A 26,181-nucleotide genomic window follows, 5' to 3' on the forward strand; every position below is an offset into this window, starting at 1 on the left:
CGAAAATTCTGCAGTGACTGAAAATAACACTTTCTACAAAATCTGCATTTACAGACTCTTACAGTAGGACTGTAGAAACTTAGCTTGCATTTCTGAAAGTGTCCATTATGAATGTGTTTCTGTTAACATGAAATTGAAAAATATGCCGAAGATGATTATTCTATGTTCACCACTGTTCAGTATTTATTTTAATTTGGTTAATACCAAATTTGGAAGTGTCAAAGTTGCAATATACACAAGATGGTACTTATAAATAGTTCAGTTGCATATATCCATGGCTATAGCAAGTTCCCTGGATCCCACAACAGGGAACTAAGGGAGTAAGTCTTTACCGTAAATGAGTTATTTGCTTGATTGGGCTTAAAGAGTTGCCTACAATAACTTTATTTGCTGCATGTAAAGCTCTCAGAACTGTTTTACACTATTATACTTTATCCTATTATATATTTTAATCATTTCTAATCTTGAATACTTTATATTTATTTTGAGAAAATAAATTTTAGTATTTATGTGTTTGTACTGGGAGAGGATGGAAAAGAAAACACATTACAAAGAACAACCTCCCAAATTATTAATCTTTTATGGAAAACATGTTTTTGCTCTTGCCAAGTGTTAGTGTTTTTCTTCTTTCCCCTTTTTTTTAAATTGAGTGGTATTGTATACTGCATTACACAATGCCGACTACCAGTGATTTCACTTGAAATCCATTTTGACAAGCTTTTAAAAGGAGAGCTGTCTACTTTCTCTCCCCATGTCTCACCACCCATTTACTTTCCATCCAGCCTTGTTTTATGAGGGGACAGCCCTACAGAAATCATTCATTTTCAGCCTCTAAAGGTTGTTTCTAGTTATCAGACCAAAAAGTCATTTCACTAACATCACTTTAAAAAAAAAAAAGACAAATCTGTGTTCTGCTTGTTTGGGCTTTTCTTGTTCTTGGTCTCATTGTGTGTGTGTGTCTGTGTGTGTGTGTGTGTGTGAACATCATCTACATTGATTAAAATGTATGCACTCTCCCCTGACCCAGCTTAGCCACACTTTTAATGAGAACATAGCATTTCTGATTAGATATTACTATATGATTTCAAGTTCCTTTTGGCAGTTCTGTGCTTCCTTAAATTTAGTGATCTTGTTCTAATTATAGTTGATTGGTTTTATTTTTTGATAGAAACTTCTGCCTTTTATTCCTGTATGATGTTTCAGTTATCTGCTTATGCTGATCATCATGAACCTAGTCTGTTTGCAGGACTTGACATTGGCCTGTGGAATCCTCTACCAGAAATATCTTCCCTGAATTTTGCTGTCTTGAAGAATGGTTATCATCACTGAATACCAAAAAGAATGAAAATGATTTGTATATCTTTTCTCAAGATCCTTCTCTTAGCAGTGACAACTGTCACCTCCTTTAAGTACTTAAAACTTTAAAATTTTCTGATGTACATTCTTCATGGACATTTTGCTTTGTTTACAGTTTACTCTCAGATATTAATCTTTTATGGTTTCCTTTCCCCCACCTCCTCCCATATTTTCTCACCTTCCCATTCACCCAAATACACAACATCTTTGACTCTCTCTCATTAGAAAACAAAGAGGCATCTAAAAATCCCACTTGGGATTGTCTGACCAGATGTGGGACTGGTCCCTGGAGACCACTGACTCAACTATCAGTCAGTAGCTGCTCGTTGCCTGCCTTATATAGACCACATATTGTTGAGTTTTCATGGGTGCAACTTCTTGTCATTTTAGAAGACCAACAAGCACCCTGGTTCTCTGGAACCAATATTGCCAACCCTCTCTATTGTGATCCTACTTACTCTGAGGCTCAGTGGAGTAACCCAGACTCAGAAAAAAAAATGCCACATGTTTCCTCTTTTTAATAGATCATAGCTCAACATCTTCAAATTTAAATATAAAACTTGAAATAACTGTAGGATCGATGAAACAGAAAGGGACCATACTGGGAAGGGAGAAAAAGCTGTATTAAAACACAGGTGCGATGAAAAGGAAATAAAATAATGAGGGTCTTTAACTGGTGGAGGGAAGAGAGGGAGATAATACAAAGGGAGCAGGAGAAAGGACAGATGTTTAACACTTAAGAGTATCTGAAAAAAACAGGAAGTATTTATTTTCTTAAGGTACTGGAAATTGTGGTGCGTGTGTGTGTGTGTGTGTGTGTGTGTGTGTGTGTGTGTGTATGTGTGTGTAACCTGCCTTTGAGTTGTTCATCAGGGAGATCCAAGAGACTCAAATATTAAGAATTGCCATTGCACTTGGTTGTTTCCCTGAAGACTCTGCTTTTAAAGATAGCTTACAGTTTGACTAAGAACTTGGAGGAATCAAGCCAGAACTTAGCTTGAAGCCTCCTCCATGAGGACTATCTCTCATAGTATCCAAAGGTGCTTTGCAAGCTGCCAAGGGAGAAAGGAAATCAAAATTCCTACCAACATGTGGAGTCTTCAAATACATCAGTGAGTTCCTAGAAAGATTCATCCAATACTACCATATTGGTATTCTTACCTTAGCTGTTACCAACATTTATCTAACTGACTTAAGGTCTTCTCAATTGAAGAGATTTCATGACTGAGATGGTAAACCTCACTAGCCACGCATGGCTGGAGAAGAGTAACATTTAGATAGAGACATCAAGGCAGAGAAGCAATTAGTAAAGCTTGGGAGAGGATCACAGCCAGTGTAAAGGCTGACTCAGGAGCTCACTTAGGCTGTTCCCTGAGAACACCCAGGACTCAAGGATGACTCATGGTTCCTAAAATGCAAAGATCAAGGTCTCGCCCAGCTAGCAGGTACCATTGCTTCCTTTGTGATATCCACTAGGCTAATTAATCAAAATGCTGTAACATATATGAATAACACAGTTTTATCCTGTTCTAATCTGTAGATACAAGCATGGAATAACTTACAGATGGCCTTAGACAAATCAGTGTTCGATGATTCATAGATTCATATATAATATCATCATAGTCTCATTTCTCTTTTGCTCTATTCTTTTTCCTACTTGCTAGAAGGTAAAATCACATTGCAATTGGGATGTACAACCTGGGAATGCTGGTAGGTGTTGTCAAATGTCTGTCGTTGTCACTAAAATATGCCATTAGTTTATGTTGCTAGTTTATTCCTCTATACACCCATTCACACTAAAATCCTCAGATCTCTACTCCAAAACCACTTTCCCAGGCTCAGATGTCAGATAGAGAACTGTTTGATACTCAACATCAGAGACTGCCTTACCGACTTTCCCCTTCCCTCTGTGTCTTTAGTTGGATCCCTTCTGGTGCCTGTATTATTCAGCAAGGTCTATGAAGGAATAAACCATACAGCCATGTTCATTGTTTTGGTAACTTTACACAATTATATTCCATCTTCAGGGTTTCTAATATACATTCAGACCTCTGAGGTTCATCTTACACCTTTCTGCTCCTAGTTGGCAGCTCTTGACAGCTACCAGATGCCGGCAGTACCCTTTGCACATTGCTTGTCATCAACATAAGAGAGATCGTTATTCCCATCTTTAGCTTGCACATTTTTTTGTCATCTCTCTCCCCCAACCCATACTAAAAGGAATAATTTTCTCTAGTTAATCCAAAAACTCCTTAATACCATAATTTCTCTTCCCTGGAACATTTTAGTGGATGTTTATAATATCTGATGTTTATATCATTTATGTATTGAATAAATGGTGTAGCATGATTGACATATTATAAGAGGAAAATAAAATCTTGGGTTTTGTTTCATAATTTTTTATATTAACACATGTAGGATAGGACCATGATAGCAACATACTTTGAGTAGTAGTTCAGTTTAAAAAAGGAAATTCATGACCTTTGTTAAAAAATAGTGCCAGGATTTTGTTGAGCAGGAACCAAAATTAAATCAAACAGAGGACTTTGGGATCTTGTAGTTCTGCACAAGGTGCCTTCCCAGGAACTTTACCCTATTGATGTGTTTCAGACACTGTCAGGAGGAAAGTTGTATCAATTTATTTATGTGCTGAGAGAGGTATATAACAGAGAAATAAATATAGTTTACAAAATGGAAGGGCATACATATTAAAGTAGAATAATTATGCTAATCGATTCACTTTCACTGTGCTCTGACATAGAACATACAGTAAGTGGAAATACATAGCTAATAAGAGTCTACATTTAGTCTCAAGTCCATTATCCATTGCAGTACAAAGCATGGGTTTAGTGTGAAGATTCAGAAATAAGAGTACGTGGGGTTATAAAACCACGCTCTGTCTACCATAGAGTCTTTGATAAGACAGTGTTTCCAGCTCACTGTACACCATTGTGTACACCATAGGGATGTAACAAGGAATCTACTAAATAGACTTGAAATGCAAATTATTCTATACTAAGTCCTTTGAAGAACACATAGTGCAGCAAAAGCTTAATTTTTAAAGAGTCTGTGTATTAAAATTCTTTAATTTAAAAGGAATGCTTCTTTCAAAATTATATGTATATACTACTCCTTTATAAATCGATGCTCCTTATTATATAGAAAATGTGGAATTACAAATTTTACTGTGACATTTAGCCAATGATGATGGAAACAAATGATGTCTTTAATTTTTTTAAATCTAAAGTTGAATATCTAAATCTGCTGTTTAATTGATAATTTTTGTGTGTTATGATTCATAGATTTCATAATTTTAGAATCCAATTCATTTATATCTTCGCATTTCAAGCAGGTATAAAGATATTTAATGACCAAGTTTTTTGTAAATAATGAAATATAGAAATTTAAGTTATTCACTTTGCTTTTATTTTTTATGTTATTAAGTATTAGGCTATATATATATATATATGAGTATGAATCATGTTTATTTATAATGTGAACAGTTTGTTTTCTTTATTTTAGGAAAAGATATATTGATTTGTAAATGAAATACTTATTCTTGTGTGCAAACTACGAATTTCAGCAGCCCTGAAATGGCATCGGAAATATTAGTTTAATCATCAAATTTAGAGTATCAAATAGTATGCGTGCTATTGTCAGGATTAAAGATAAATTTGCTCAAATAATTTACTTTAGATGGTTTCTAATAAGTTATTCATAATGAACAATATAACCTTTTAAAAGAAATTCTTAGCAAGCCTGCTTTCTAAGGAGGAACAGGAAAGCTCTTCTGGGTTTACCTTCCGTTAGTTGTGAGCACTGCTTGGAAAGAGTGAGGTGAACCCACTTCCTTATCACACCATGTACTGAGATCCTTTTCTCTCTTGCAGATTTCACTATTTAAATCTATGTCCAATTTCTTTTTCATATTAGATAGTATTACTGAAGTCTTCACTAACATCTACGTGACCAGTTTTGGCCCTGTCTCAGATACAGATATGGTGAGTATTTTTTTAATATCAAATATGTTTCTTAACTGATTGGAAATTGTTGGTAATTTAGAGTAAGTATGTATTATTATTGTCACATAAGTCTTTATATATCTCATATCTGGTCACATGAGAAAAAAGTTAAGGTTGTATTTTTGGGTTTCTGTGGAACACAATGAAAGCTTGAATGTTTTTTCTCCAAAATAACCTACCTAGATGTAATGTTGCATATAATCACAATTAAAGTGAAACAATTGTATTATTGGTGATGATTTTCTGGAGTTAAAGCACTTGCTTGGCTTTCATATAACTGAGTTTCATATGTAACCACTTCTCACCAATGGTGGTGGTACATGAAGATATCCTTATGTATCAGTCATATAGTCTGCACACAAAAGAGCACATGCAAACCAAACCAAAGAAAACTACAAGGTCGAAATTACTGGATTTTGTTGAATTTATGTTCATTTATTTTTCTTTAAATGAGATCTATGTGAGAGGGAAATTGGTGGAGTAAGAGAAACTCTTAATTATATGTAAAAATGTTAGTAGTAATCATTCCTCCCTATAATGGCAAACTATAGTCCTGTGTAATAGAACATTTTCTTGAAATATTATTTTCTCATTATTGCTATGCAAGATTGTGCCATATCTTCCAAATGATACCTGCCCTGATTCCTTTCCTCCCATTTGCTCCTTCCTCTCTTATCCCATGCTGCTTCTCTGCCAACTGGGAGGCTCACGATACGTTTCAGTCCTCAGGCATCCTCTACTTCTGTCCGCAACATCTTAAGTTCCAGAGACTGAGAATCAGGAAAGATGTCTTTGTTGGCTTTGTGTCTGGTCTTCCCCACATTGTCATCTCTTCCCAATTTCTTTTGTCACTCTGAGAATACAGAAGAGAAATGGACAAGTTTGGATATTTTCCACCTGGATAAACAAAGGAAAACCAAACATTCACCCTTATCTGGTTCTCTTAAACATTAATTTCAATGCTATCTCTCTGTCTTCTGGGATTGAGCAGAAATATCACATTCACAATGAAGTGATTTGCTTTTTCTTCCATTAGAATAAGTCTTCTACATTGGTTAATGTCTTCTAGGACCTGTGTGGTGTACAGGGTGACAGGTTGTGAGACCGAGGGGAAAGCTTTACTTTGGGGCGGGGTGTTAACTCAAAAATGGTTAGGTCTTTAAAAATTGATCCTAGAGAAGCTAAATAAGGAGAACCCAAAGAAAAACATATAGACATCCTCCTGAATATTAACCTTCAGCAAGCGATGAAAGGAGACAGAGACCCAAATTGGAGCACAGGACTGAAATCTCAAGGTCCAAATCAGGAGCATAAGGAGAGAGAGCACGAGCAAGGAACTCAGGACCGCGAGGAGTGCACCCACACACTGAGACAATGGGGATGTTCTACTGGGAACTCACCAAGACCAGCTGGCCTGGGTCTGGAAAAGCCTGGGATAAAACCGGACTCTCTGAACATAGCGGACAATGAGGACTACTGAGAACTCAAGAACAATGGCAATAGGTTTCTGATCCTACTGCACGCACTGGCTTTGTGGGAGCCTAAGCAGTTTGGATGCTCAACTTACTAGACCTGGATGGAGGTGGGGGTTCCTTGGACTTCCCATAGGACAGGGAACCCTGATTGCTTTTCGGGCTGGGGGGGGGGACTTAATTGGGAGAGGGGGAGGGAAATGGGAGGCGGTGGCGGGGAAGAGACAGAAATCTTTAATAAATAAATAAATTAAAAAAAAATTCTTCCAAAGTGACAATGTAATGGTTCCTTTCTCTACAGCAGGGGAGAGACACAGGGACAGTTTTGGAACATCAGGAACACATGCCATAGAACCTAAGCTTTAACATCAATGAGCATATTACCATAGAAGGGGCAAATTTACTGAGATCTTACAAGAACTACAGGCAAAGAACTTCAGACTCTTGGGAGAAGAGGAGAATTCATATTTTCCAGTGATTAAGGCCCTCACTGGTTGTCCAGTCCTGAGTGGTCAGCCTTGAAACCATATATACACCACCAACAAAACAGATGTATAGCAGGTTTTGTTTGTTCTCTCTCTCTCTCTCTCTCTCTCTCTCTCTCTCTCTCTCTCTCTCTCTCTCTCACACACACACACACACACACACACACACACACACACGAACATATTTGTGTATGTATATATGTGTATGTAGGTAACAATAATAACCAAAGACAGAAAAAGAGGCTATTGAAAATGTATGTTGAGTGCATGGCAGGTGTTGAAGAGAGAGTACCTGAGAGGGGCTGTGAGAAGGATAGGGAAGGGGAAATTTATGTAATTCCATTTCAATTTTAAACATATTTTTAAATTTATTTTTTATTTCATTTTATATTTCATCTGTAGTTCTCCCTCCAACCCTCCTTCTTGCCCCCTACCTCCCCCAAAGCCAACCCTCTACCTATTCCTCCCAATGGGTAAGGGCACCCAGGAGATGTCAGCTAATTCTGGTACATTAAGCTGGGAAACGACCAAGCTCCTGCATTAAGTGTGAGCATGGCATCCCACCATAGGGAAGTGGCTCCAATAATGGGCTCCAGGATAGATCCTGGTCCTACTGCCAGGAAAACAAAAAGTATCTGTAATAGAAATTTGATCAGGATAATCTAACACAAAGCATTATTAACTATCAAAAGGTTTGTTGGGCATTGAAAGGGCTAAAATAGCACTTAGAGTGAAGAAATGAAGAACAACAGAATGCAGAACAGAAGTAGTTTGAACCAGGGAATGAAGGAGGACACTTAACAATTCACTTCTCCAAGGCAGTGAGCTCATACTTCAGTGAAGAAGGTTCAGAAGCTCCAGGAAGTTCAAGCTTCAGCTCCCGAAGAAAGATGTGAGGAATGTATTTTTCCTAGGGCTACCTTTCCTAGTGACTGGAAACTCCTCGCATGCTTGTCCTGGAAGCTTTGCGAGAGAGCAATCATGAAAGGAGTCTGGGAGAAAATCTCTCTCCTCTTGATATGCATTGGAGTGTTTGTCCAGATACCTCACTTGACTAGACCAGGTATCACATATTGACATACTCCATCTTCTGATCCAATTAAGGAAAAGGGGGTAGGTTTGGAGGTGAGACAAAAAAATATGGAGTTTAGGAACACATAATAAAATATGGCAGGAAGATGATTTAGAGTATGGGCAAAGAGATCACTTAGACACTGAGAAGCTTCTGTGTTATATTTGTCTAGATCAAGGGAACAAGTATGAAATTAAAGGAAATTTATTTCAAAAATATACATATACACATGCATACACATAACCATGACTATATATATCTATAACATACATTCAAATAGTATCACTCACATTAACATACAAACTCACATTCCAATTCTTCAAGAAAAGGTTAATCTGATGTAAAAGAAATTGGAAATATTGTAAATTTAATACTCATGCATGAAATTCTCAAAAAAAATAAAAACAGGAAGCAAGTGAATATTAAAAATTATCAACTTTTTAATGAGAAAGGACTTGGCTTTTATGATTATGAGATGAAATATTTCATTCTTATTTGATACTCCTCTTGCAGATGTTAGAAAAATAATGAGGCAGGCTTAAACTGTGTTTAGTAAAGTCTGAGGTAATCTAAACAGACATGCCCCAAATGGGAAGGAAAGGCAGACACATCTAATAGCCCACACGTAAAAGGACACAGAGGCATATGTCTCATAGAAGCAATTTATTAAGAACAAATAAGGAAGATATTTTACTTCCTTTATAGTAGTTTAACTGCAGTTCTTTCAATGAGCTATATAATCTGTAGCAGAAACTAAAGCCCTAAGTTCTCCTGTTCAGATAAGTGATGTAGATTTGTTCTGACATTAGCTTGAGAGGAAATAGCAGCACAGCGCAAAGAATTAAGAATCAAAGAAAAACACCCATGCAACATACACGTATTTATATGTACATAGTCACACAGACACATGCTAACACTTGGCTATCAAAAAATTCATTAACCAGTGTAATTGTATAAAGAAAGTTGTGCATCTGAATTAATGATTCTAATTGCAGTGTCTGCAGTTAACTTCAACATTAAAAAAATTAATGAGTAAGGAGGTAATTAAGCTTTAGAATGTACTGGTAGCTAATAATGGGCAAAGTTTGCGGTAGGTGTGCACCTGACCCACCCTTATAACTTTCCAAACAAAGGATTATGTACTTTCTATAAAAGACATGCAAATGTCTCCTTCTGTGTCTGTGGACATTTCATGACATGTATGTGTTTTTCTACAGTAGTAGTATAACTACAAAACATTGAGCTCATGCCTGTAAAAGGGTCCATAGCTCAGGCAATTGTTCCATGCTCAGTGTTAGTGCTGTATCTTGGGGAATTGTTTGTTCTCATCCACTGTGTTATCGCCTTCTTGATGTTACTAACAAATTAGGCAGTCAGTTAACTGTGATCTTGATGTATTGATTACATTGATCTGCTTGGGCCATACTGCTTTCCTTCTCTGTAAATGCAAAACATGTTATCTCAAAAATCCTAAGAAGCCAACGGAATGCTTTGTAGTTCAGAAGTACAGAGAGCTGCAATTCTCATTGGATTTCCTTATTATCCTTGCTCACATTGTCATTTGGCTAGGTAGTGGATTTAGGGATCTTGGCTTGTGATATGTATCAGAAGCAAAATGATGATGTTTTCCCATTTTAAAATTCGTATTTAAAAATTAGTTATGGGCTAGTTATTGGTACAGTGGAATGTGAAGATTAGAGTAGAAGAATACTTTCACACATCAGGTGTTTTCCAGCCCGTAGAATAATGTGTAAAAATGCTTCAAAAAGTGATATTGATACATACCTTTTTGGGATTTGATGAAGATTGTAAACTTGTCTTCTGCATTTATCTAAAAAGTGATGTGTATTAGGTAGAAGTATAATTCATCTATAGACAGAGTCTGTGTGGTCCTCAAAATCCAATTGTAGGTATCAGGTGATGGGAGAAGAAAAAATGAGTTACAAACGGACTGTTTCTGGCAAAGGTGCTTCTGTCACCTTTGGGTTGGGACAGTAGTATTAAAAGAGAAACATGCCAATCATTTAGAATGTTTCTATCTATACATTCGATGACTTGTTGATCCTTTGGATTCAGAAAGTTGGAAAAAATAAGAATGAAGGTATTGGGAGTAGTTAACATTTCCAGACAAATGATAAGTGAAGATGGGTCTTAAAAGAGCCCGCACACTATTTATCCTGGGGGCAGGGAGGGCTGTTTAAATTTGGAACATCAGTACTAAATATTCTGGTTTCCTAGGGACAGGGTGACTTTTCTCACCCTCTACATTCTGCTGTAAAATTATAGCTAAACAGTTATGATTTAATAAATAAGAGAAAATTTTAAACTAAAATGTACATGGGCTGGAGACTGCATCATCAGGTAAGAGTGCTTATTGCTCTTCCAGAGGACTCGGGTTTGACCCCAGCACTCATGTTGAGGGGTTTGTAACCGCCAGAAAACTCCAGCTGCAGGGGATCTGACACCCTCTTCTGTCTCTGCAAGAATTCATATACAAGTGGCAGATGCTCACACAAGCACACAAAGACAAAGACACACAAGGCACACATATGCATTTCAATGAAAAATCTACATCTTTATAGCAAAATTGGAATGTAAACTGAGTGAAAAAGAGAAAGGGAGCTTAACCCTAGTCCTAATCTTTCTCCAATTCCTGATTGTGGATACAGTACCACAGCTGCTCCCTGCTTCTTCTGCCGGATTTTTGCATTAGATGGGCTTCACCTTGTAGTTTTGAGTCTAACCCTTTCTTTCTAAACATAAACAAGCGAATAAAAGTTTAGAGAGTCAATGCTTCATTCCTAGACTGTTTCGGTGAGTAATTCAGAACTTGAAAGTATGGATTAAGAAAGATAAATTTTATTCACTGCAGACAGCATACGTTGTCTAGGGTATAGCCTACAGAGAGATGGTCTCAGACTCCATGGTGGGATCCCTACAGTAGCAACAAGGAGAGGGAGATGTGGCTTAAAGTATATCCATAGAGGAATGCATTGCAAAAGCAGTGAGATGAAAACTATCTCCTTTTCTGTGGCAAAGCTGAGAAAAAATTGCTTAAATATGCCATTAGATTAAGAACAAGGAGGTGTCTGCTGATGGTGGTAAAAGCAGCCAGATTGCAGTGGGCGGAAGCATGTGGGAAGTGAGGAAGTGGAGAAAGAGTCGAGGCAACGTTTTTAAGCAGCATGACTGAGAAGGAGGTGCTGCAGAGGGCAGCAGTTATAAGGCATTATAACTCTCAGTGAGGCTTTTATTTTTAAAGATGGCATTGAACTTCTCACTGTTCTGTGAGCATGCCATTATCACTAACAGCTTGCTGCCCTTGTACATATTTCTCCTCATACTTGTTATACTGATCTACGGCTTTGCCAACTGGAATTTTTTTTTTATGTAGTCAAGGCTAAGTTCAAATTTAATTTTCTCTTATGCTTTTTTTTTTTGCTGTCTCTCAAGTAGTAAATCTTTCCTTTTACTTCACTTTGTAGTTTTTACACGTGGTGTGTGTGTGTGTGTGTGTGTGTGTGTGTGTGTGTGTGTGTGTTATGAGTGTGTGTGGTATGGGTGTGTGTGGTTTTCTATCCTAGAATATCGAGATCATTGCCTTGGCATAGTTGTGTCTATATATTTCGATAGATTTAATAAGAAGATACTATGTCCATTATAAAATTGGGACTAGAGGTATGTAAGGATAAAAAGGGTGTGCCCTCAAACTAATCACAGTATAATGAGGGAGGGTTCTAAAACTAAAAAAACTTCAAAACAGCATGATAACGGGTTCATCAAAATATTTATGAATGAACAAGGTAGTAGAGGGAATATGGACAGAGCATTTAGAATTCCCATGGTTTCCTAGGGAAAGAAGTATAGCTGAGGAGCAAATAAGGTCCTCTAGCTAAAGAATGAATATTCTCTTAGCGTAAACTGATAGTGAAATGTAAAGTTCATGACGACTAGAGCTGTAAATATTCAGGGAAATTGGACTGGGCAGTACTCAAAGCCTGGCAAAGAAGGTTGCCATAGTTAAATGAGTGCCAGAATATATGTAAGTATTCCAGATAGAACTTCAAAACAGTAGATTCCACATAGCAGCAAGCATATTTGTCCATGGCCTCTTTGTCATGCATTCACATTCATATGTGTGATCAGATTAATTGGAAATGGTGGCATGGAAACAACATGAAAGCATATATGTGCATACCATATACTGGTTCTTTTTATGTGTTGTTTGTATTGGTTAATGAATAAAGAAACTGACTTGGCCTAATAGGGACAGAAATTAGGTAGACCGAGAAGATGGAACTGAATTTTGGGAGGTAGAAAGCAGAGTCAGAGAGACACCATGGAGCTGCCAGAGACAGACCTTGGGAATTTTATCCAGTAAGCTACTGCCACATGGCAATATACAAATTAATAGAAATGGGTTAAATTAATATAAGAATTAGCCAATAAGAAACTAGAGCTAATGGGCCAAGCAATTTTTCAATTAATATAGTTTCTGTGTGCTTATTTTGGTTCTGGGCAGCGGGGACAAACAAGCGGCCCTCCCTACAACAACATACTTCTCATCTGTGGAATAAAAGATTAGGTCTTCTGTTTATAGGTAAAATGATGCATTATCTTATCTTTTTGCATCTTCTTCTGCTGACGGTATTCTCATATGCTCAGGACCTCATAGCTTAGAATCTTTATAGCACATTTCACTCGCTACAGTTCCCCTCATTCCTTCATTCATTCAACATTCATTCATGGAATATTGTTTGTTTCCAGTGGTCCAGGCAGTTTTTCAGATCTTGTTGACTGAGTCATGAAAAAGGGAGCTGTGAACTGTGCTTTCAGTATGTAGTAGGAGATGTTCAAATGTAGGAAGCCAATAGAGAAGAGTGAAGGTGGCACCTATCAGTGAATCAACATAGGAAGGTTGACTTGACACATTGATGAGAGTGTATGTGTGTGTGTGTGATGAGGAAATTGCAAGAACAAGACTGGAAATGTAGGGGGGAGATCATGCAGAGATCTGGAGGCTGTAGGACTGTATGGACACTATTCTCAGGTTTTAGAAACACAGTGACCAAATCCAACAACGCTATATCCTTCAGTACACTCCCAGGATGCGACAACATCTCACTTTTATCCCACAGTTTAAGGGAGGTCAGACTAGTGCAGTAGATGCATCAGTCACTTGTGCATGCTTTATCTCCTCTCCTTTCCACACATGGGAAATGTACCACTGAGCAACTGGCTGCCACCTTTATTTCTTCTCTTGTTGAATCATACAGAATGGAGGCAAAGAGAAAGAAGACTAGGAAAGGGGAGAATATATTTCTTTTTGAAAAACAATATTTCTTCTTCTTTTATATATTACATCCCAACTAGAATTTTCCATTCCCTCCTCTCCACCTGATTCTTCTCCCTCACCTCCCATCTCCTCCAGCGTCACTCCTCCTCCTTTCCCTTCTGAAAAAAAAGCAGTCCTCCAAGGTATAGCAACCAAACATGGCAAAACATGTTACAATAATAGTGTGTATATGCCCTCATATTAAGGCTGGACAAGGCAACCAAGTAGGAAGAAAAGAGTCCCAGAAGCAGGTAAAAGGGTGAGAGACAGGCTCCACTGCCACCGTTAGGAGTCCCACAAGAACACCAACCTACAAATGATAACTTATGTGCATAGGACCTAGGTCAGATGTATACAGGCCCTGTAATTGTTGCTTCAGTACTGTGAGGCCCAGTTAGCCCTGGGTAGTTCTTGTGGTGTGCTTTTACCTCTGGTTCCTATAATACTCTCTCTCCTTCTTCAGCAGAATTCCCTGAGCTCCTCCTAATGTTTGGCTGTGGGTCTCTGCACCTGCTCTGATCACTTGCTGGATGAAGCCTCTCTGATGACAATTATGCTAGACTCCAGTCTGCAAGTACAGCATAATATCATTAGGAATCGTACCAATGGCTTTTTTTTTTTCAGTTGTGTTTGGTTCTATCTTAGGTTTCTGGGCTATCTAGTCTCTGGTTCTTGGACTTCCATGTAGTGTCAGGTGTGGGTTACCTCTTCTGGCATGAACCTTATGTTGTACCAGTCATTGGTTGGTCACCCCCTCAAATTCTATGTCACTTTTACCCAAACACATGTTACAGGCTTTGTGGCTGTGTTGGTATCCAAGTACCTCAAATGGAAGCCTTGTCTAGTTAGAAAGAATAAGCCGTGCTGGCTCCATTTCTCCTACTATTAGAATCTTTGCTAGGGTTACTCTCGTAAATTCCGTGGAGTTTCCATTAAGACAGGTTTCTACCTCTCTTCTGAAATGTCCCACAATTCCAGTGCTTCTCCCAGGACATTCTCCCTCCATCCCTTCCCAACACCCTATTGTTTTCTTCCCCACATGCACCCCACTCCACCAGCAAAAACTTTTCCAATTCTTATTTACAGGTAGATCCCTGTGTTCATTTACTTAATTTCTCTGGGACTGTGAATTGTAGCATGGTTATCCTTTACTTTCTAGCTAATATCCATTTATGGGTGAGTACATGCCATGATTTTTTTTCCTGGGTCTGCATTACCTCCTTCCGGATCAGTTTTTTTTTTCTCTAGCTCCAATATATATATATATATATATATATATATATATATATATATATATATATATATATATATTTTACCTGCAAATTTTCCAAAGTCATTTTTTCTAACTGCTATGTTATACTCCACTTTGTAAATGTAAATGCATCCACATTTTGTTATCTGTTCTTTGGCTGAGGGACATCTAGGTTGTTTCCAGGTTCTGGCTCTTATGAATAAAACTACTACTAAAATAGTTGAGCTAGTGTCTTTGAGGAAGTAAGGAGCATCCTTACGGTATTTGCCCAGGAGTGAGTCTAGAGGTAGAGTGATTCCCAATTATCTAAAAAACTATTGACTTCCAAAGTGATTGTACCAATTTGCACCTCCACTAGCCGTGGGGGAGTGTCCCCTTTCTCCATATCCTTGCCAGCATGAACTGGCACTTGTGTTTTGATCTTAACCTTTCTGGCAGGTGTAAGCTAAAATCTTAGTGTCCTTTTGGTTTGCATTTCCTTGATGGCTAAGGATGTTGAGCAAAATGTCCTGGTCATTTAAGAGTCCTTTGTTGAAAATTCTCTGTTTAGATTTGTTCCCAATTTTAAACGGATTAGTTGGTTTGTTGTATGTAGTTTCTTGAATTCTTTGTATATTTTGGAGATTAGCTACCTGTTGGTTACGGAGTTACTGAAAATCTTTTCCCATTCTGTGAACTGCCATTTTGCCCTATAGGCTCTGTCCTTTCCTTACAGGAGCCTTTTAGTTTTATGAGGTCTCATTTATTAATTGTTGATCTTCATGCCTGTGTTAATCAGCGTTCTGTTCAAGAAGTTGTATGCAGATGTCTTTGATCCAATTATATTTGAATTTTGTCCATGGTGACAGTTATGGATCTATTTGCATTCTTTTACTTGCTCACGTCTAGTTAGACCAGCACCATTTATTGAAGATGCTTTCTTTTTTCATCATTTATTTCTAGCTTCACTTTCAAAAATTACCTGTCAATGGGTGTGTGACTTTACTTCTGAGTCTTTATTTCATTCATCAGCCCTTGACCATGATAAATGATTTTTTTGAAGTATCTTAGATTTGGTTTATGAGTATTTTATTGAGCACTTTCACACACACACACACACACACACACACACACATATTCAACTAAAATAAAAACAGATTTAAAAATAATCTTTTCACTAACAATTTCCCTTATTTAACTAATTTAAGAGACTGTTCTCAACATACATTTTCTTTTTTTGTTATTATAAATGATTGGCCAATAGCTTAGGCTTATTTTTAAATAGCTCTTATGACTTAAATTAACCCATTTCTATTAATCTCTGTGCTGTCCCAAAACTTGTTTACCTCATCTATGAATGTCCCATGTTGCTTCTTCTCCATCTGGCTGGCAACTTCTCCTGACTCCTTGACTCCACTCTTCTCCTTCCCAGAATTCTCTCCTCCCCGAAATTCTGTACCACTATTTTAACTTTAGATCTTGTAATTGAGTTTGGTTTGGGTGTACAAAGAAGATTTTTTTCTTGATGTATATACTTATAGCTTTTTTGTGGGGGTAATTCTATCCTAATTTCCAAATGACTCTACTAATTTTGTCCCTCACCTTTACTGTGCAAGAAAAGGCTCCTCTTCTTCATACCTACGTCAACATTGACCTGTTATCTGTTTTATAACTTCTCTTCATATATATAAGTAAAACTATGTATCTTTGTGATTTTCATTTTCCTCATGATGAGTGATATCAAACCACTTTTGATGAGTGTAAGCTATTTTTAATGTTTTGTTTAAAAACTCAAGATTTAAAACTTTTAGTCATTTATTTAAATTGTGTCTCCAAACCTACACATCATATTTTTAATGTGGTTTTAGTTCCTTTTGGTTAGTTTTGCCTTGTTACTTAGATATTTGGTACACACATTCTTAAATATTTGATAGTAATGCAAATCCCTGAGAAGACCACTCTCCCACAACTATTTTCTTTTTCTAGGAACTTTGCAGTTTCAGGTTTTCTTTTCAGATAAGTAATCTCTTTTGAGATTATTTGTATGTAGTATGAAAGAGAAGGATCCACTTCATTTTTGTAAACCAGGATTCCTAGTTTCCCCAACACTGAAAAGCAGAATCCATGAAAGATACATTCTACTCAGAGATTATAACACTCAATTTTCAGTAATTATTCCTGTAACTTCCAAAAATCCATTAACTTTCCATAACCTGTGACCATTAGCCCTTTATTGGTCTATTAAAAGGGAGCATTTCACTGTGATATCCTGCCCCAAAGGGTTGTGGGTATATATGTTATATTGAAAACATCATATTTGCAAGCATAGGGTTTGAATTGAAATTTAGAATTTCAGAAATTTGAATTTTGCTGCTGAAACATTTCTCATCAAGTGATAAAGACAATTCATATATTTAAAAAATCATTGCAAATTTTAAGTGACAAATTATTTAAGAATAATTTGCTGTCTCTGCGTTATAATGATGAGTAATTTTGAATACTTTCATTAGGTGTGCTCTACTAATATACTGTAAGAATATAACTCTACTGTGTTGCTCTCCTGTTAATTGTTTAAATTTCCTGATCCCTAGCTGCAAAGGAGGAGCCCGAGTATGTCATCTCTACTCTGTTGGAATAGCTGTGCTGTTTTTGAGATTCTGTTAGATTGGGTGTGTTTGTGTACAATTTGTTTTATTGGCATTCTGTTGATCTTAAATGCACTACCTTTTACCTTTTCTTTTCTTTTTTTTTTTTTTTTTTTTTTTTTTTTGGTTTTTCGAGACAGGGTTTCTCTGTGGCTTTGGAGCCTGTCCTGGAACTAGCTCTGTAGACCAGGCTGGTCTCGAACTCACAGAGATCCACCTGCCTCTGCCTCCTGAGTGCTGGGATTAAAGGCGTGCGCTACCATCGCCCGGCTGCACTACCTTTTGAGATGTTTGTGATATTAATACTTTTTAAGTCTGTTGATTAACTCCCATTAAATACAAACTCATGAGTCTACCCTAATTATTTTTGCATATTCCATTTTTTCAGTTATTATATATCTGCTCTAAAAACCACATTTCCTTCATTGTAGAAAAAATAACAATGATTGAAATTGACTCAGCAGATTCTATACTTTATTATCAAAAATATAATAGTGAAATAAATTTAGTAGTTTTAAATATACATATTAATTTCAAGTAAATGAGAAATCACTCAAGGATCAGTCTTGAAATTTGGTTATGTTTTAGTGAGTAGATATATTTTTTTCAGAAATTGGCAGTGAGCATTGATTTAGATTTAACATTGCTCTGCACTAAAGAATATGCTGTTTTCATTAAGTTAATGTGTCCTTGAAACTGTGTTTATGTAGCAGGCTGTGCATAAGAGAGTGATTTTCTTGTTTCCACACAAATTATGGAAATAACGCTAAAGAAGTTTGCTGTGTAAATGGAGAATTTCAGTGTTTGTGAAAATATCAAATGTAGACAGTGTACTCATTTGGGTTCTACTCATAAAAAGTTTAGAAATGGGATATTTACTTTATCTATTATCACATTTATGATATGATTAAGATTTTTTATAAGAATTTCCTCCATAAACCCTGAACTATATGGACTTTCAGCTCTGCATTATTATTCAACCACTAACAATATTTTTTTTTATTTCAGTTGTAGGTATGCTAAAAATGTGTATGTCCTTTTGATTCTTTCTTCTGAACTGTGCTTTCATTGTGTGTGCTCAGCAGTGCTGCTGGCTGCTGGGAAGTGATGCACATTTGTAACACCTATCCACCAATTTTAGATGTTTTCACATTCCAGATGCTTACATTATAAAATGACTTGCTATTTGCAATGGTTCTGTTTTTTTTTTTTAAAAATTTAAGTAGTAAGTTTGGCACTAAATACAGTGTATGTAGACTTGTTCTAAATACACTGAATGGAGTTACTGACAATTATTATAAACACTTAAAATATAATTTTATACTTAAATACTTTGTTGTTTTAAGTGTCTAATGAAGACACTGAACTTGCATATATTTCTATTTTCTACTTGTTCTATGCAATTTATTAATCTTTTCTTCTATGGTGTCTTCATTTTATTTATTTTACTTTTTTTTTACTTAATTCAAGTTAAATTAATCAAAACGTAGCTAACTTGGCTCTCTCACAGGCCACTGAAGGAAACACATCTCTCAAACATTTTCAGCAATAGTCCCCTATTCTCTACAGGTGATGATAATAGGAAGAGTAAAACTGTCAGTCTTGTCTTACATAAGATACACTATGGTTTACAGTTGGCAAAGATTTATATAAATCCATGTATATATGTACATGTAAATTGATATAAATATTTATATATATACAAAGGAAATATACATACACACATATATGTGTATATTCCCTTTGTATGTAAACACACATGTAGACATTGCTGCTTTAGAAGAAAAAAATTCTAACTTTCAAACAACATTGGCAATAGTTTGAATTGTGTGTGTGTGTGTGTGTGCATGTGTGTGTGTATTCATGTTATTATTCTGAAATAATAAGATTTTCTGATCTATGATTCCTGGAGGAGGCTAAAAAAATGTTGAGATACCAACAAGCTGAGCTGCTCCTGTGTTCCTATGGGATGTCAGTCTTGTGAGTGTTTGTCTCGTCCACTAAGGCAAACTTAGCAAAGATCAACCTGAACCCAGAGGGATATACCACACTGCTTCATGATTAGCACACCAATAGCAATGTTTTTTTCTTTTAAGCTACAGATTATTCTCTACTCTCTAATCCAAAGATTTCCTTATCTCTTCACACTATTTGACATTGTTCATATTTTTGTGCTTTTCAACTTTTCTGGTAGTTTATTATTCTTTCTATACTTTGAATACACACATATGCGTGCACACACACAAATATACATGTATTTTCTTTTATGATTCATTTTCCATAATATTCTTGATATCTCTATTATTTGTTTTCACCACTTACTCATAAAGAATAAATATATTTTCTCTTATAGTCTCATTTTATCATGTCTCCATTAAAATAATATAGCATGGAGACATGTCCAACACTAATGTAACCTAGATGTAAGTGGACGGAATTATCATAAATCCTAAAGATGGCTAAATTCTACAACAAAATCTTTCTCCTAAAATCTTTAGTATGTTCTAAAACCTTGTTAGTCTCATATTTCATTTTTAGTAGGATTAAAAATAAATGTAAAGCATAAATATGGGAAAATGATATATATATGTAAATACAAAAATATAGTCATAATATTTCCAATTTATGGAAATAGAGAAAAGCCAAGATGGAAATTTCCAGATGTCTTCATTTTAACAGTAATAAAACGACCCTTTATCTCATGCACACAGTGATATGGATTGGCAAAAAGCCTAAATGTGAAAAGCAGAGGTAGTTCATTTTTATAGCAGTATCTATACATTGCTATAAGATATATATTGTTATAAATATATATTGCTATATGTATATATGTGAAGTTTTTTACATATTTATGTTATTTATTTTAGAGTTGCATATTCTGTCCTGTCATATAACATAGATACTTCATAACATAGAGTACATGAAGTGCTAAGAAATAATTAACATAAAAGACACTAATTAAATGAAATGAAGGCACAATTAATAGAATACCAAATTATTTTAAAAGATGGTTGGAATTTATTACTTTCAAAATTTACAGACATCTGCCAGATGGTACTTGGAATCATTTACACTAGTCATGTAACTAACTCTCGTCACTTTGTATGGGAGGCTTGAAAAAGAATGTTCCCAGTGAAATCGTGACATTGATCACGTGAAAATGGAGAAAACATTTAAGGGCACGGAAAAATGTCTATGCTATGAAATAATATTCTAATATAGTGATTTATGGCAGCAAAATTAACCCGTTTTATAGATTGCAAATACTTTTTAATGATATAGCTATGAATGCCACTTATATAAATATTTAAATTGTGATAACATGTATCTTACCTTTATAAGCACATGAATGAAACTGTTAAGTGTAAAATTTAAGGAAATGATTCTTCAAGGACTATGAGGATATAACTAAGAACGGGGAAACAAAGAAGGATGCTTGACTATTCTTTTGAATAATGATATTATGTATGTAATGGTATTAGTTAATTTATTTTTTTGTATGCCAGATAGATGAGAAAAGAGAGAATTCATGTGAAAGTCAAAGAAAAATTTGAAGAATGTCTTTGTTATTTTTAACAAGTGGGTTATGGAAACCTAACTTGTTATTATCCTCATTGACAGAAAGTATCCTTATTCACTGAGTCAACTCACCATATTTGCAATATTTTTCAGACATTTTCATGTCTGGAAGCAAAATAATGTAAAGTACATATAAATGCCTCAATCCCATTCTAGAAAACTTGTGAAATCCTTGGAAGCCAAGTTAGTGATTGACGTCATCTTTCAATATTGCAGGGCTTTGGACAGGAGCAAAGGGAGTGGCTTCAGTTCTAGCAGATCAGAGAAAATACAGTGCTCAGCTCAGGCAGAGTTTGCTATGTTGGGGAAATGGCAGGGAATGTGGACCTTTAACACTGGCTAGAATACAAGAACTTTCCCTGGTGGGAGGAGCAGTAGAGTGTGGATATCAATGGCACTTATAAACTGCTCTGTTTGAAAGCTTGGCCAATAGTGAATGGCACTGTTAAGAGGTGGGACCTTGATGGAGGAATTGTGTCACTGTGGAGGAAGGCTTTGAGGTTTTATATGGTTTATATGGCACCGAGTCTCCTGCTACCTGTAGTTCAAGATGCAGAACTCTCAGCTCCTTCTCCAGAGTCATGTCTGCCTGCAAGCTGCCATGCTTCCTGCCATGATGATAATGGACTAAATCTCTAAAACTGTAAGCTAGCTCTAATTAAATGTTTTCCTTTCTAAGAGTTTCAGTGATCATAGTGTCTTTTCACAGCAGTAGAAATACACACTAAGACAGAAGGTTGGTACCAGGGACTGGCTATTGCTGTGATCAGCCTGACTGTGCTTTCCTTCTTGGAGGAATGTGGATTTTGGAACATTGAATAAGAAAAGCAGTAAAATGGTTTAAGTGGGCATAATTGGCCATACTCACAGGATGGATGACTGTGGTACTGAGAGTAATTTGAACTCAAGAGATTTCAGAGAAAAACAATTTAGTATGTGGCCTAGAGACTGTTCTTGTGATATTTTGGCTAAAAAAAGTGCCTGTTTTTTGCGCTTCTTTGAAGTTTATGCCTGAGGCTTAACTAAAACATTTTGAATTAATTTCATTGGCTAATAAAATCTCAAAACAGCCTAGTATGCTTTCACCATGTGACTATGAGTGTTTATTCTAATGAAGATTTACAAAAAGAAGGAGCAAGCCAGACATAAAAATAATAAAATGTACAATTTGAGGAGTTATAGAACACCAGGAAGTGGAATGGAGCTAATTCATGTGTTCAAGAGATAAGCAGATTAAGAAATCAAATAAAGGGTGTGGTGACCTCCTGATAATATCCAACCCAATAAAATTTCCAACTTATGAAAAGGAGTTAAAGAAAAGTTTAGAGCTGGGAGTGGTGTTGCATGCCTTTAATCCTAGTACTCTGAAAGCAGAGGCTGACAGAGATAGAAGTTCAAGTTTGGGTTTCTATTGTGGTAAAGAGACACCATGACCATGATAGCTCATATAAGAAAAAACCATTTAATTGGAGCTGACATATGTTTCACAGGTTTAGTCCATTATTGTAAGATCGAAAAGCCGGCCCTACCGTGACACACTTCCCCCAACAAGGGCACACCTCCTAATAATGACACTTCCTATGGACCAAACACTCAAAAGCATGAACCTATGGGAGCCACCCCTACTTACACCACCACATTCCATTCCCTGGCCCCCAAAGGCATTTAGCCATAACACAATGCAGAAAGGCATTCACCACAGCTTCAAAAGTCTCCATAGTCTATAACAGTCTCAATTCTGTTTAAAAGTTTAAAGCTCAAAATGTCTTATGAAATTCATGCAATGCCTTATGGACTCAAGCTTTGCCTAGTGCGGTACATACTCTATAGCTGCATGAGGATCAAAATGTAGAACTCTGATGCTCCTTCTCCAGTACCATGTCTGCCTGCGTGCTGCCATGCTTCTTTCTAAATGATAATGGACTAAACCTGTGAAACATGCCAGCCCCAATTAAATGTTTTTCTTTACAAGAGTTGTCATGGTCATGAGTCTCTTCAGCACAATAGAAACTCAAATGAAGACAGTAGGAGACAAATCTACTATCCTTGTTGAATAGATTTGATGGGCATCTTAGTGTGCTATGATGTCTTAAGGACAAACAATAGCAGTTCTTTGCTGTTGGTGTGCAGAATATGACCACAACATCAATAAGCATATAAAACCTCAGAAATCTATAAAGCCCACATTAACTTTTTAGAAGTGGAAAACTTAAATTTGACCTTTTATGCAAAAGTTTAAAATGTCTTCAATTTCCCTTCAAAAATGACTGTCACAAGTTTGGGAATTTTAGGTAATACTAATGGGAAGGAATACTTGCATTGATTCTTATTACAAGGAAAACACCTTTTAATGTAGCTTCTCTGTTTCCCTTTAAATGAAATTCCACATTAAAAATCTAGGCCATCAAGAGTGATGGTAAAATCATATTATGGAATCTTCCCCTGATATTAGGAACGTAGCCCAGAGCGACTGTTATCTCCTGTTGCTGTAGTGACCTGTGAGTGATATCCATCTCCTAGACATTTTGATGGATCATTAATCAACTTTGTGTTGATTTATACTTGTTCAAATGTTAAATTTTTGTAACACCAGCCTCTTAATTTGTCTTTTAATGTAACAGAACTTTATTTAAGTCAAGCTGTTACTTTCTATGATGCTTGCTTTAAAAACAATAGATTGTTTCTGAGTTTCCAATTTGAGACATGTAATAGAACATTTTCATTACTTATGCATGATTGCACAAATTCATAGACAGTAGTAAAAACTGGTAACAGATTATTGTTCTAATAATCACCATTGTAAGTGTTTATTTCATCTAAAATATGTATGCGAGGGGGGAGGGAGAGAGAGGTGAAAAAGAGAGAGAGGGGGAGAGAGAGAAAGAAAGAATGAAAATATGGAATAGGGAAAAAGGGAAGTGAGAAGGTGAGAGACAAGCTAAACTAAATTATTAAAAACTGATAATAGGGATGTTCCACTTGTTTATTATTTGAAAAATTCAGATTGTAAATGGTCTAATTTTGTGAAAATTCTTGTACCAGAACTGATTTAACAATTTTTTGAAAGTCATTTCTTACAATGTTTTTGAATTCCTCATTCCATAACACATATGTGGCTAATATTATCATGTATCACCATTTGTTAAGAATTAAAAACAATGATCTTCAACAACTTCACTGTCAGCAGAAAGTGATGGTTCCTGCAGATCTGACAGTACATTTAAAAGCTGTTTCTTTCTTATTTATTTATGCTACTGGAAAGTTACGTGTTCAATTACTCTTGGAATAACATGAAACAGCAAATACAGTCTTGCCCATGCATGCCCCATCAGGAAGCACCTTTAAATGATGCACTTAGCACTGCAGTTCCTTTGAGAGACTGTTCAGCTGACAGGCGAAAGACAAAGTAAATTTGTTCCCTTCTTTTATAAGAATGTGAAGCTAGTTATGCAAATACAAATACTTTATCCCATTGTAATAGGCAACATTTTTCATAACTTAAAAGACTAATCTCCTGATGTTTTTATTTCTCTCAATACAGCTTTCTGTAAACTATTCAGAATATACCCTCTCTTGAATTTAACAGTGTGTTATTATTTCCAAAATGTTTACTGTTTTGAAACGAATTGTCATTTTATGTTTTAGGAATATACAATAGATGTTTTCTTTCGACAAAAATGGAAAGATGAGCGTTTAAAATTTAAAGGTCCTATGAATATCCTTCGACTTAACAATTTAATGGCTAGCAAAATCTGGACCCCAGATACTTTCTTTCACAATGGGAAAAAGTCAGTGGCTCATAACATGACAATGCCAAACAAGCTGCTTCGAATCCAGGATGATGGGACACTGCTCTACACCATGAGGTATGTTGTTGGGACATGCTGCAAAGACTGTGACACTGTACCAGCAGCTGGGCAAGGTACCACTAACCAGGAGCACAAGTGGAACATCTTCCTAAAATTACCCAATAGCTCACATTTGGTTTTATAAAAGTATGGACTTTAAGTAATTATAATGAATTTAATTTTAAGCTTGAAAGTCTCCTGGCTATTAAAAATTGATATTTCTGGTATTCTCTGCATTCTATTTTAATTAAAAACCTTAGTATATGACTAGAAATTTGTTTGCAGACGCATGCAATTTGCCTTTCTGTATCCCATCTTGTAGCATCTGCAATTTTAAATGATTTTTAAGTACGTATTTTAATCTGTATGTAATGTTCCATTATACATAAAAAATTCATCATTTTTATGTATTAACTAAATTGGTTAAATAGAAATCATGTATTAGGCCTAACCATATGATATTAGTATTTTATGATTAGAAATAATGATGTAACATCAATTTCATGCAGTTCATTCTTTCTTGAAAATATAGAAATACATGCAGCTGTTGATCATTACAATTACCTTTTAAGTATTCTGATGAATATTTTAAAATCAATTAACTTAATGACATAGAATTAAAAATTATAAACCTAATAAAATGAGGTTGATTCCAAAATTAATGATTAATGAAGAATTTGAAAAACAAAATGTTATTAGTGTTATATGCACACAGACATCATGCTCCATGCAATTGATGTCTTATAATGTTATATGAAGAGTTAAGTACTACATTTTAGCAATTAAAGCTGTTTTGTATTGTGCCTAGGGGGAAACAGGAGACAGGAATTGAGGACTGATGTCTAGGTGATCATTGCCTACAGTGGAGGCACTGGGTTATTCTTTTCCCTGTTTTTGAAGATTTCATTACTTAGATGTTACAGTCTTAATGACTTTATGTTTCAACCATTTATTTCTAAAGATTAACGTCCAGAGATTATATAATATTAAGAACGGTTACAGAGTGTTCTATTTGTATCCTGTGTGACTTTTATGCCAGGTTGGCTGATGACTGCCTCTTTCTCAGCTCAATTAGAACAGACTTTTCTTTGAGTTCCATTTAGTTCTTGTTTATTCACTTTGCTTTTATGTGAAAT

The 26,181-nt window shown here is 35.9% G+C and overlaps 1 protein-coding gene across 3 annotated transcripts in view; it reads left to right on the plus strand.

Annotated features, from left to right (window-relative positions):
- The window catches only part of Gabra2 (gamma-aminobutyric acid type A receptor subunit alpha2), a 128,286-nt gene that overhangs the window by 46,666 nt on the left and 55,439 nt on the right, over positions 1–26,181 (plus strand). For all 3 annotated transcript variants that reach the window (XM_075943147.1, XM_075943146.1, XM_075943148.1), the window contains exons 4-5: positions 5,290–5,357; positions 24,843–25,063. In XM_075943147.1, coding sequence (XP_075799262.1) covers positions 5,290–5,357; positions 24,843–25,063 — 289 coding nt within the window. The remainder of the gene's footprint in view (positions 1–5,289; positions 5,358–24,842; positions 25,064–26,181) is intronic.

This window comes from Microtus pennsylvanicus, chromosome 12 (genome assembly GCF_037038515.1).
Source record: "Microtus pennsylvanicus isolate mMicPen1 chromosome 12, mMicPen1.hap1, whole genome shotgun sequence".
In the NCBI taxonomy this organism is placed as follows: Eukaryota; Metazoa; Chordata; class Mammalia; order Rodentia; family Cricetidae; genus Microtus; species Microtus pennsylvanicus.